Source organism: Teleopsis dalmanni, chromosome 1 (genome assembly GCF_002237135.1).
Source record: "Teleopsis dalmanni isolate 2A chromosome 1, ASM223713v2, whole genome shotgun sequence".
Lineage (NCBI taxonomy): Eukaryota > Metazoa > Arthropoda > Insecta > Diptera > Diopsidae > Teleopsis > Teleopsis dalmanni.
In genome coordinates this window covers 98,487,534-98,502,097 of record NC_051846.1, presented here as the reverse complement: position 1 = coordinate 98,502,097, position 14,564 = coordinate 98,487,534, and the positions used below count along the sequence as shown (strand labels likewise).

At 37.3% G+C, this 14,564-nt stretch overlaps 1 protein-coding gene across 1 annotated transcript; it reads right to left on the bottom strand.

Moving 5' to 3' along the window:
- Positions 1-2,461: 2,461 nt before the first annotated feature.
- LOC119690221 lies at positions 2,462-3,670 on the bottom strand. The gene is made up of 2 exons (XM_038105240.1): positions 3,514-3,670; positions 2,462-3,450 (listed from the first exon to the last, which is right to left on the bottom strand). Exons 1-2 carry the CDS (start codon positions 3,668-3,670, stop codon positions 2,462-2,464), a joined length of 1,146 nt encoding a protein of 381 aa, XP_037961168.1.
- Positions 3,671-14,564: the final 10,894 nt, after the last annotated feature.

Here is a 14,564-nt window from a genome sequence, read left to right as displayed (position 1 = left end):
CCTGTACAATCCTCCTGCATTATAAATTTTTCGGCTTCATTGATTTCACTTGGTAATAACGGTGGCAACGAATGCAAATTATCACTCTCTTCTATAAATAGTGGATCTCGTTTTCTACGGAATATTTGAACAGCTCTTAGGGACCAGGCAACAGAACGTTTAAGTCTAAAAAAAGAACTGAAACGGTTAAATTCTATCAATGTTTCACTGGCCTGATATTGAGTAATATCGGTGTCGTAATCTCTTCTTCTGGCGTGTCAGTATAAAACGAAAATGTAGCATTTGGCCAGCTATTTTGTTCTTGACTTAAAAAGGTTGGCCCTTGTTGCAGCGTCAGAAGGGTTCATCTCAGTTGGCACCCATCTCCATTGGTTTTCTTTCGTTGAGGTTAATATTTCAGCTATACGATGCCCAACAAATGGTTTGAATCGGCGATTTATTGAATTTACCCAACAAAGAACGGTTTTGGAATCAGTCCAAAATACTATACGGCTTATGTTTATGTCATGTCTGTCCACCACCAGCTTTGATAATCGAGTAGCCAAGACTGCAGCCTGCAGTTCCAACCTTGGCATGGATAGGAGTTTCTTAGGCGCTGTACGAGTCTTACCACAGACAAAAACTACATCGACTGCATATTGATGTTTAATTCGCAGATACACTGCTGCAGTAAATGCAACTTGACTAGCATCCATAAATATATGGATTTGGACCTCTTTAGCAATGTTGAGATGCGGCGAGTTGCATCTTGGTAGAAAGAAATTGCCTATTCTGGCAAATTCGTCCCATCACCGAAACCATTTTTTGAGATAACGTAGGTGGTAACAAGTCGTCCCAATTTAATTTGGTTTTCCAGGTTTCTTGCAATAATACTTTGGCAATAATTAAAAAATTCGCTAAGATCACAATTCCTAAAATTTCTCGCTTTGTTGGAACCCTTTTACCCTCGATAACTTCTTTAGCTATGCGATGAAATTTTGTTAAGAATTGAAACGAATCATTTGTTACGTTCCAATACATTCCCAAGATTTTCTCAGTTTGGCTCTGCCGATTCAAACAGATGGCCTCTGCACTTTCACCTACATTCATGACAATCTGTAGATTTAATGAATTTGATGAAAAATTACGAAGTTCAAAGCCGGCGTTTGCATTAAATTGAACCACTTGCTGACAAATTAGTAGAGCGTGCTCTTCTGTATCGAAACTGGCAACGTAATCGTCTACGTAAAAGTTCTCATTGATGGCTTCCGGATATTGGCTGCGATAACTTTCGGCATTATGGTTCTTAACAAATTCAGCGCAACAGGGCGAACATACTGCTCCGAAGATCATAGACGTAATGACATATGTATTGTTCGATCGGTGACATTTCGCAACCGTTTCTCCATAAAAATCTTTGGGTATTCTGGTCGGCTGATCGTATTTTAACCTGAGAAAACATCTCTTTTATGTCTGCAGCAACAGCAATACGACCCTGATGTAGTTTAAAAAGTATTCCTATTATTGGTTTAGCCTTTTCTGGTCCCTTTAACAATGCTGAGTTGAGAGATTGTTTATCAACAGTGGCGGCGGCATCGAAAACAATTCTCAGTTTGTCGGGCTTATGCGAGTTCTGCACAGAAAAATGCGGCAAATACCACAACGGCTTTGTGATATCTTCCATTTCATCTTGTGTGAGTTTCCTGGCGTAACCTTTGGCGATGTATTTGTTAATTTCGGTCTTATATCGTTTTGCGAATTTGATATTATTTCTCATTTTAGCTTCGATTCCCTGCAAACGTTTGACAGCCATGGCGTAGCTATCAGGCAATATTGATGCATTTTTTCTCCATAAAAGGCCAACCTAATGACGATCATTGATACGGAGTGTTGTATCAGACAATATTTTACGGCTCTCAAACCATCGGCTGATTCCAGCGGCGGTGTTGGATTTTTAATTCCAAAATTTTCACAATTGAAATATTCGCCAACAATACGATCAAGACATTTAAATGATCTGCTCGGGCAAATAACGTTGGCGAATGGACGGTGATGCTTGAACCGGTTGGACCATACGCCACCCATCCAAGTTTAGTTCGATTAGCCACTGGATTAGATGCACCGGCGGTCACTGATGCAGAAGATGCATTTATGTTGGCACAATTTAGGCCCAGCAGCATTAAAGGGCGAACATCGTCATAGTCTTCAATCGGCAAACAATCAAGGTGCCCATAATTTGATTTTTTGAACGATTGTGTTGGCAGTCTTATATTGACAATTACGTAAACGTCTTTAATCTCATACTGTTCGCCTGCTTCACCCTTTATGTTGACATTAACCACTCTTGAGTTTTGAATCACCTTCTCTTCATCATACCACTGCATCGTTAAGTGTTGTTTCTTGCCTTTAAGGCCTAACTGACTTGCAATTTTGGCATTTAATATAGTGATTGACGACCCTTCATCCACAAGTGCGAAAATCTTCATGGCTTGGCACAACTCAAAACCTGTTGAACTGATCCAGACGTAGGCGGCACTTGTTGGGACTCATAAAGCAATCTATTATGATTTTTACGGCAACCGTTTATACCGCAGAATCTTTTCATTCGGCACTGTATGACATTGTGTACTTTCCTCAAACATGAAAAACACAAACGAAGCTGCTTCACCTTTACCCAACGCTGCTGAACATTTTTACTCAAAAACGCTTCACATGTAACTATTAGATGTTGGCCTGCACATTCAAAACACTTAACTTCTAGGTGATTTTCTTGTTCCATCTCATGGTTTTGTGCATACATAACTCGGCGCGTATAATTTTGAGTAGCTGGCATTGTAATTTTAGGCTTTTCGGTTTTTGATTGACACAATGGCTGTGGCAAAAGGCAAATTATTTGCGCCATCTCACTCAACCAAACATTAAATTGTTTTATTGTGGGACATTCCTTCAGAATTACAGCGTGACGCGCCCACTCGAATTGTTTATTAGGCGGCAGCTTATACACTAGTTGTTCTAATAATATTGGGTTGTTCAAGTGTTGCTCACACTTGGCTGATGACAAAAAGGCTACAACATTTCGGACAAGAGAGGATAAGGCAATTAAACTATCAACGTTCCTCTCCGTCACTCTCTCGAACTGTTGAATGTTGTCCAACTGGGACCGTATTAGTAAATCTGGGCGGCCAAAACGAAATTCAAGTTCTCCCATAACTGCAGGCACATTTGATAGGTATATTAACAGTGACTGAACGACATCCTTGGCTTCATCCATTAGGCATTTCTGTAGGCGCATTAAATTATGTCTGTTGGTATACTTAAACGTTTTGGTGGTGTCCTCAAAACTAGCACGAAAAAGTGGCCACTGTTCGGCGTTACCGTTGAATTTTGGCAAATCATAAAGTCGGATGCCTTCGCCTCCTGAACATACGACTTTAGCAGTGCACCGTTCGCCTTCATCTTGATCTATCTTACCTATTTCATCTTTCTTTTCGTGCGTTACCTACTTATCGTTGGCAAGTTGTCCACGCAAATTACTTATGCCTTCCCAATTCGAAACTGTTTCAGCTCGAACTTCATTCACCGTTTGTTGTAGAGCTTGTATGGCTTTTAACACCTCTTGCATTGATGTCTGCTCTTGACATCTTGACGACACTGGAGTCTCACATGGCAATTTATTATTTCTGCGACTCATCTTTAATTTACTCACTTTGTCTTTTCCCGCGTTTTTCCCGGCGTCATACATAAATGAATGTTATTTTAACGGAAAGCAATGTGAAAACATGTAATCGGTTATGTAAATACCGAAAATATTTTATTGACAAAGAATTCTATTCTATTCGTCACAATTACTTCATTATTCATTTATTTATATTATTTTTACCCGCAACGAGCGTGTTTCACATTTGTGTGTCATTTCCGTCCTTTCTGTCTCCTCTGCTTCGTATCAACAGTCATTCACCTTTCATGCTGCCTCGCAGGGCTGCATTTAGCTCAATATTACTCAGAGTTGCTTTTTTATTGTTACAGTAGTATATCCTGTATCGGTTTCAAATTCGTTTACCCATATTGCTCCGTTGGTGAACACAATTGTCAATAGAAGTATTAACATTGTTAGAATTACCTGAAAATTTAAACGGTCGTTTAATATTTGTTAAGTGAACATTTTCTAAAGGTTTTTTAACAAACTTAGGTTCTTCTTTGTGTCTAACATTTTTATAGTTTTTAATAAATCCTTGTTCTCTTTTTTCTACATAGGTTTCTCGATTCTGGTTTTTTTTAAAAATAGTCCATTTTTTCATTTGTTGTATTCTTCCCTTAATGATTCTGTGTTCGACCTCGCTATTTTAGACTTGTAATGGTGAAGTTTTTATAGTGCTATGGTAAGAATTATTGTAGAATCTAACTGCGTTACACATTTGGGTAATTATGGGAAGTTTTCCTTCTAGGTTTAGTGTCCTAATCCTTTCAGTAATAGTATTATTTAATCTTTCAACATCGGAATTCCCTGTATGGTTATTTGGTGTAGTAACATGGTGCTGTATACCTTCTGCATTTAAAAAGTTTTGAACATTTCTTGAATTAAACTCATTGTCAAAGATAAACTTTTTCATGTGCCTCTTAATGGCTAAAAATTCGTTTATCTTTTGAATTAACGTTTGACTATTCCTATCTGGTAAATAAAAAAATACAACATGTTTTGAAAACTTGTCTATGAACATTATGAATGAACGTTTTCATATATCGTATTTGGCGTTTCTGTTATTCGAAATTTAGGCTTTATTGGGTTACGGTCATATTTCCCACCATTGCATATATCGCAATTGTTAATTATTTCATGTATTTTTATTTTTAATTGTGGATGATGGATTTTATGTTTCATACCATTATATGTCGGTACAATACCTGAATGTCCAACTTCGTATTTGTGAAATAGAGATATTTGTTTTTTCAATTCATCTTCTTCTTCTATGTCTAAAGCAAGATAGCTGCACTTAACGAACAATATGGTTTTTATATTTGAAAATGAGTTCAATAAAATTTGTTGTAACTTGTTGTAATCGTGATTGTTGAGTTTAGAAAATATTGCTATTGTTATGATCCGTACCTAGTTTGATACGGACTGAAGCTAATCCGGCACTTGAACCAGCTTAGCTTTTCACGATATGTTATCCTCCGTATCTAGTCTGATACGGATTCACTAATCCGGTACTTTAACCAGCTTAGTAATTCACTTACGTAATCCGGCACATGAACCAGTTACGTAATTTTTAGATATCTAGATATATATTAAAATATATATATAGATATTTATTTGTTTATTTTATTTTTATTATTGATTTTCAAATTCGGCACATAAACCGACTTTGCTCAAGGTTCTTTTAGGCACTTAAACCAAAAGAAAACACTTGGTTGTATTCAGGTTGTTAAATTGAATCAAATGTTTATTAAAAATGTTGTGCTTTTATACAAAATTCTTAACACTAAGCTTATGGTAAATGAGGAAATGCACCCAGTTCCCACGATTTGTTATCCGATGGACTTTGAACATTCAAGGCCAAGGGCATTCGTGGGAAATATGTGCATTACCTATGCTTATACTATTTAATGCAACCAGCAAGCTGATATATGTATTTTGCCATATATCAACCTGCTTTACAAATTTGGTGACTTAAATGTGTTATCACTGAAGCCATGCGCCAACTCATATTGCACCTGTGGGAACAACAGAATTGTCGCAGCGGCTTGCCTATTGCTGCAACTCACAACGAACACACGATAAAAGAAAATGAACATAATGCTTATCAACCTTGCACAGTGGCGTGTGAAGATGATCATGTTACGTCTGGCACGCTGCTAGCGTGCGAATATTTAGTTGTGAGAGCCAGCAACATTGCTAAAAATGTTTGATAACACAAATAAACACCAACAACAAAAACAACATAAGAACTAATTTAGGTACTTATGTACACATATAATTAATGCACTAATAAGAATACAATTATAATAATTGACAATAATAATACAATAATAAGAAAACAATTATAATAATTGATACAATGATAATAGATTTAATATGAAACTTAACATTCTCCCTCCTGTTGACTTCGGTCAAATCTGTGCTTCTACGTCTACTTCGAATTTTGCTTGTTGTTGTCGAGTTCGGGGTTGAGGTACTGGATTGTTGTTCCGCTTTCTTCGTTTATGCGTATATCGAACTATGATAATGCATAGTATTAATATACTTAGTCCAAGTGCTAAGTACTCGATAACAAAATGATGTTGATGATGTGCTCTTTCATTTGCAGGAAGTTCTTCTTGTTGTTGAAATGTCTTTAAAGCCGCTTTCAGCTGATTGATGTCATCATCATGCATGGGAATACTGGTGTTCTGCCAATTTGGTGACTGATGTTGTTGTTGATCTGTTGTTGTATTCATTGGACCTGAATGGAAACTCGTATGAGAGTACTTTAAACGAGTAGTCAACGTATAATGACTATATAGTGATGTTGTGGTATGTTTAAGTACACACCCTGGAGGTAATTCCATTAATCCAGTATCTTGCAATGTTATTTGTGACTGCTCTTTGATACATACTACGTTTAGCCTCACAGGTTCTCTCGTCGCGAACACCCAATGATTTCGTGCTATCGGTTGGAACCATAATGCATTCATATTAAAACGTTGCCAGGAACAGGATGCCGTATAGTTATTAAATAGATCAAGTTCACACTCACATTTGCCGGAACCTGGAGAGTATACTTCTTGGGTATTACTACACAAATACTGATCGTCTTGTAACGTTCTGCATTGACTTAACTGTAAGTCTGACATGGTGAAATATTCATTCCTGTGAGCGGTGAATGCTATTAGAGTAGTACATGGTGTTATTTGCTGATAGATGCTGTCTTTAACCCCCGGTATTGGAATTACAGAGAACAAATCAAATATTTGATCACTGACTATTGGCAGTGTTATCCGAAACAGAACTTTGGTGTCGACTAGACCGCTGGTAACGGTCATTAATGAATAGAGTTCAGCTATGTTGCTCGTATTCCCTGGCAGACGCGTGGGTGGATTGAGATGCTCTCGAATCGTAGTTATTTCATTATTAAGCTGCACTGGTGTCAACAGAAGCGGACTGATTTTACCATGATTGGTATCAGTTAAAACGTTTAAAATTGCAGACTCGTAAAACTGCACGTTGGTAGTTACACTCAGCAATTGTGTTGCGATTGCGGTGAACAGTTGATAAAGTTTAAGATGAGAAATCTCATCTTCATCCTTTTGTATTTTATTCTGTAAATCAGTCATCCGTTTGACTGTCAATTCGAAAGTTGATTGCGCGAGTTGGCGATCTTTCTTCATGATGTTTAATGTAGAATCTAATATTGACGTTTGATTTTTCAATAGATGAATGAGGTGATCGTCGTTGTCTTTTAAGTGTTGGATAGTCTGAGCCATTTGTTTAGCATACTCAGAATCCAGAACCCCAAACACCGCATTTGCGACATTACCAATGATGTCTATGGCACCTCTCTTCTTTCGTTTAGGTTGTAGTATCATACTAGCTGACAACATTTCTAAGTTTGTCATTTTGAATTGGTCAATTAAGACCCAGCAATTGTTATAACCATTCATTTGGTCACATATGGTTGCCAATGAGTTAGTTGCATCTGTGATAAATTCGACCTCTAACTGTAGAAAACTTATATCATAGTAGGCTATGATTGTCCATTCTGCTGGTGATCTCATGATTGAACCCATGTGTTCAAAATGAATCCCAGGCTTTTTATTGAACGATGTGATGCTGATCCCATTAGCAGATATCAGCGGTAGATAGAACATGATGAGTAACGCTAGTACATAGAGTTTTGCCCGTTTTAGTGGCGTTTCTTCAGGTTGAAGTTGGTGTGAAGTGGTAGACGAATGTAATTCTGCTGGTACCGGTGCCAATTGATGTATTGGCCGCTTCAAACTACCATTCTTAGTTTTACCATCTGCCACTCGAATTTTACCTTTAATTCTTGGATGGGTATTCACACTTCGATTTACTGGCGATTCCTTAATTTGACGAGTATTTCCAATAGATGTTGCTTCACGTTTTTTCTCGACATATGTAACTTGCCCATCATGATTCGCAACTTTATCTAATTTTTGCTCATTTTCGGTGGCCTTTATACAAGTGATTGTATCCTGATTACATCCACCTAAGGCACCGCTGCATACCCAACCAAGCACGGTATTCTGTAATACTGGTAAATTGTTGGTCATATGAATTTGACCTCTTGATATTAACGGATAGAAATGCTCGGCACCTATTAATAAATCGACATCACTGTTTACATTAAACTCGGAATCGGCGAGTTTGATGTTTTTGGGGATCGGCCACTGCGATATGTCGAACGATTTGTTTGGTAGAGGTGAGGTAATTTTTTCCATTACAACTGCTTTCAATTTTATGTTGAAATTAGTGGTACGTGACGAGATGTTGGCAGTGACCTGATGGTTTGCCCTTCTTTTACCTGTGCCGATTCCTGTGATCCATATTGGGTTTGGATTTAGCTGTAGTTGTAATTTTTTGGCCAGGTTTTCTGACATTAGGTTCATTTGAGAACCAGAATCCAGAATGGCTCTGCATTCAATTGCTTCGCCAGTATTTGAATTAATATTGACCTTGGCGGTCCCAAGCAACACATATGGTTTTGTTGACAGTGCTGTAGTTAAAACAGCAGCAGCTTCTTCTTGATTGGAGGAAGTGGTCTTCTTGGATACAGCCGCGTTGATGTTGGTGAATTCAGGTGCGCCAGTTGTTGGCGCCTTTACATTGTACTGAAGATGGAGTAATGTGTTGTGCGCTTTACTGCATTTGACGCAATGCCTGCTGTTGCAATCACTTGTTCTATGTCCGCTGCGAAGACAATTGAAACACAATTTCAACCGTTGTGCTGCGGAGACACGATCAGGAACTGATAATGCCACGAACTTGTCACACTGGTGAATTTGATGGCCATTGAGGTGACACATCTTGCAAGATAGCGTATTGTTTGTAGTTACTGTTGCTGTCACTACTTTGACTGCTGGTTGATTTGGATAGACACTTTCCAATGATTGAAATCGCTTTTCCAGAAATAGCAGAAAATCATCAATTGATTGTAATTCGCGCGGATGCACTAGAGACTGTTCATATAGCAGTCTAGTTTGTTTATCTAATTTTTGAGTTAATACATATAACAACATTGGACCCCAGGAACTGGTGTCAATGCCCAAATTGTTTAATGCCAATAACCCTTCCAGTGTACAGTCATGTATGACCCGAATGTCATTCGCTGCTGAACCCTTCACAGTTGCTTGATTCATGAGTTTCTGGATGATGGACGAAACGATAATTCTTTTATTGTCATACCGTTCCTTCAATATCTGCCATGCTGTTGCATAGTTTTGATTGGTTAGAGCTAGATGTGCTACTAATCCTGCTGCATCTCCAGTTAAATGATTTTTTAAATACCACATCTTCTGTGCGTCTGGCAACTGAGTGTTGTGGATCATTTCTGTGAACAAGTTGTCGAACTCCATCCACTTGGTATATGTTCCGTCAAACTTCGGAATTGTTATGTTAGGTAACCTAACTTGCACCTTTTCCGCAACGAGAGGCGGTTGCTGTTGATTTGATGTCACCTTTGATGTTAGTGACACCAGCACATTTTGAACTTCTTCTTCTAGTTCAATATATTTCTGGATATCATATCCAACTCCTATTGGATTGGAATGTATTTCCCAGATTTTAAAATTAACGGCTTCAATTTCTTGCCATAATTTGTTAATTCTGTCAATATTTACTTGGTAATATGACAGAGGCTGTTGCTCGTATATGCGCTTGACGCCATTGATGAGCCGCAATAATGAACATGATATTGCGCGTTGTTTGTTGATGAGCCCTTGAATCTGTGGATCAGGGCCGCACGCTGGATCATCTGTGTGTCCAACATTAAATCTTGATGTTGATGGAACAGTTACAGGCTCGACTATTTCTTCTTGGTTGAATTGTTGAATGGCCGTTTCAAATTGTCGGCTGTACTGTTTGTAAATATTCAGGATCTCTTGATAATATTCCTTTTTTATGTAGTCGTGTCCGACTGGAATTGAATCAAGACTCTGAATTTTACTGTCGACTTCATCGAAGGACTCCCACGCTGAGTTTAAACGCTTCAGTCGTTCTTCATAGTACGCCTGGGTTTTCCTTGCCTGACCATCCTTCTTGAAGTTTCTTATGATGTTCTGGATTTCAGCACCTGTTTCAGCCTGTTGGTTGATAAGGTCCTCCATGGTCACCAGAAAATTGATTGTTGAAATGTTGATACGTGTATGTCACCAAATGACAACAATGATGCGTGTATGTCCACAAATGACAATACTGCTGCGTGAATGACAATACTGATGCGTGATAGATCACGTGTATGTCCACAAATGACAATACTGATGCGTGATATCACGTGTATGTCCACTGAATGACAACAATGATGCGTGTATGTCCACAAATGACAATACTGCTGCGTGAATGACAATACTGATGCGCGATAGATCACGTGTATGTCCACAAATGACAATACTGATGCGTGATATCACGTGTATGTCCACTGAATGACAACAATGATGCGTGTATGTCCACAAATGACAATACTGCTGCGTGAGTGACAATACTGATGCGCGATAGATCACGTGTATGTCCACAAATGACAATACTGATGCGTGATATCACGTGTATGTCCACTGATGCGTGATAAATCACGTCGGGGTCACCAAAAATGTTATGATCCGTACCTAGTTTGATACGGACTGAAGCTAATCCGGCACTTGAACCAGCTTAGCTTTTCACGATATGTTATCCTCCGTATCTAGTCTGACACGGATTCACTAATCCGGCACTTTAACCAGCTTAGTAATTCACTTACGTAATCCGGCACATGAACCAGTTACGTAATTTATAGATATCTAGATATATATGTAAATATATATATAGATATTTATTTGTTTATTTTATTTTTATTATTGATTTTCAAATTCGGCACATAAACCGACTTTGCTCAAGGTTCTTTTAGGCACTTAAACCAAAAGAAAACACTTGGTTGTATTCAGGTTGTTAAATTGAATCAAATGTTTATTAAAAATGTTGTGCTTTTATACAAAATTCTTAACACTAAGCTTATGGTAAAGGAGGAAATGCACCCAGTTCCCACGATTTGTTATCCGATGGACTTTGAACATTCAAGGCCAAGGGCATTCGTGGGAAATATGTGCATTACCTATGCTTATACTATTTAATGCAACCAGCAAGCTGATATATGTATTTTGCCATATATCAACCTGCTTCACAAATTTGGTGACTTAAATGTGTTATCACTGAAGCCATGCGCCAACTCATATTGCACCTGTGGGAACAACAGAATTGTCGCAGCGGCTTGCCTATTGCTGCAACTCACAACGAACACACGATAAAAGAAAATGAACATAATGCTTATCAACCTTGCACAGTGGCGTGTGAAGATGATCATGTTACGTCTGGCACGCTGCTAGCGTGCGAATATTTAGTTGTGAGAGCCAGCAACATTGCTAAAATGTTTGATAACACAAATAAACACCAACAACAAAAACAACATAAGAACTAATTTAGGTACTTATGTACACATATAATTAATGCACTAATAAGAATACAATTATAATAATTGACAATAATAATACAATAATAAGAAAACAATTATAATAATTGATACAATGATAATAGATTTAATATGAAACTTAACAGCTATTTTCCCTTTCTCAAAATTTCTTTTTACTATATCGATTACGTTTCCAGAAGAAATATCATGTTTGTCTCTGAAAATATGCTTGTTTTTGAAAACGTTCACAACTTCAGTTTCTTTGGTTTCCTCTAATATAATTTGTTTACTAAAGCGATTTATGACACTGTCGAGAATTGTGATCATGGAAATTTTCTGGCTGAGAATGAATAGTATCGACATCGGTGGAGTTGTCACTAACATTAGCTCTTGAAATTGAAATATTTGTTTGAGAATAATTGGATTCGACTTCCATTGAAGTGTTGTCTGATTGCTCTCCAGCGTTTAGGTTTTTGATTTTCAGCATATCGTCTAGATTGATTCCCAAATTGTCGGACTCTAATAGGCTGATCTCGTTACAATTGATATGGCTAAGAAAATCGGCTATTTTATTTTCTTTCCCTGCTATATAGTCTATTCTTGCATCATATTCCCCTAATTAAACTAACAATCTTTATAACCTAGGGTTAATATCTTAACCAAAATTTTTGGATTGCAACCACTTCAGTGGTTGATGATCTGTTTGCAGATCAAACTCCCTTCCGAAAATATAAGGTCTAAAATATTTTACTTCCCATACTATCGCCAATAGTTCTTTCTCGATAGTGGAGCAATTCTTCTCATGGTCATTTAATGTTCGTGAAGCAAACGAAATTGGATGTCCTTCCTGTGTCAAGAATGCGCCAATTGCGAAATTGCTGGCATCAGTAATGAGCTTAAAACGTTTGCTAAATATAGGGTATCTTAGTATTGGAGAATTTATTATACTATCCTTTAGTTTTTCAAAAGCAGTGATGTAATTTGGATTATTTACATTTACTTTAGCATTCTTTTTAAGATATGTGTACGATCAAACCAAAATGTCTGATCAACATTGGAATCAACTATTTGCAAGCACTGAACACTTGAATCCAGTACTTATGTTGATTCTATTTAAACAAGAAAACCATAAGTACTTGAACCCAGAAATTTCGACGATTGTCCTAATTATCCTAGTCACTGAACACTTAAATGCAGTGAATAGACGCTTATGTGACGTAAATTTAGCACTTGAACTAAATTTACAAAGCTAATAGAATAAAGCAATGAATTAATAACGAATGTGGCTTCGCATCAATTCAATTGTGCCTTTTATTTAAAATTAATAATCAATTTACAACAAATAAATTAACTAAAATAACCTTGACCATGCATGCCAAACAATGAACTTGTTACGAACTGCAAGAATGCATTTTGTTGCAGACGAAATTTGACGCTTTTGTTTTCATGAGCAAATAAAGCATATGACGCGTTTTTGGGCATTGCATTGACAAAATTACTTTTTACAACAAAATATATTTGATATGAAATTATTACAACACAAAATAATATAAATAAATGATTCATACAAAATAATACAAACACATTATTCATACATAGTAATATAATATAATATTTAACATTCTCCCCCGCGTTGAACAACCGTTCAACAATATGAGCCTCTAGCTGTCATGTTGATAACGAATTCTCGTGACTGCCGACGTGGCATGGGTATAGGTGTCGTGCGGGTGGCTTCTTCATCGGGTGCAACTTCAATTGGGTTTACATGTTTTTTCTGCAATTTCTTCTTCATCATGATTATGATTAATATCAGACTTATAACAAGTGCTGCGTAAGCTATGGTGAAGCTGTGGTACTTGTGTGTCTGAAATTGATTTGGAAGATGATTTATCTGGTATGACTGCAAAACCTTTTGCAATACTGTGAGCTCTTTCAGCTGTTTCGTATTGGTTGTCGCGTAATGTTGACAATGTACTGTTGCCGCTATAAGCATCTGATAACTTCATAGGGGATTGTAGCCTTAATTCTGAGATTTTACCAATACTACTGTATGAATATCTTGACGTGCTTGCAATTATTTGTTGTCCTTGCACTGAAACGAAGTTGTGTTTAAGCACGCAGTCTGGGTCGATCGTCAATAAACCTGAACCTTTTAGATTTAGTGGTATGATTTTCTTATTACATACTGCAGTTGCTCGTGAAGATGTTGATGTCGCATAAATCCATTGATTTTTGTGATTCAATGGAATCCAGGTCAGAGTGTTGATAGTGTGTCTCAACCGACAGTTTGGTATTGTGTTGCTGTTGAATAGGTTGATCTCATACGCACAAATTTCAGAACTAAAATTCTATCGTATGCGGACGTTGGCACAAAGAAATTCCCCTTCCTTTATGGTCTCACAAAGATTTAAATCGGATTTCATAAGAGGAAAATATTGATCATGATGCGTATTAATAGCCAAAATAGAACTGCATGAGTCAATTACTGCCATGGATTCAATTAACCAGTTCAGGATTGGAATTAGTTGAAACAATTCAAATCGTTCATGTTCAATCAAGGGTAATGGTATACTAAAAATTGCATGCTGCTGTGTGATTCCATCTTTAACCTTCATTAGTCTGTAAAGGGATATTAGCTCATCTTCTGGCATCGGTAATTCTAATGATGGTAATAAATGAAGTTTGATTTGATTGACTTCCTTTTGTAATTGTGTTGGTGTCAATAACAACATATTGACTTTTCTATGATGAGTATGAGTTAGAGCATCTATAATGGCAGATTGTATCTTCTGTAGATTATGTGCTACCAGTGTTCGTTGAATGGCTCCTGCATTGAAAACTTGATTAAGCCGTACCTGATTAACCTCTCTATTTGTATCTTTTATGGAATTCGTCAGTGCCTTTATTTCATTGTGAATGTGCTCAAAACCT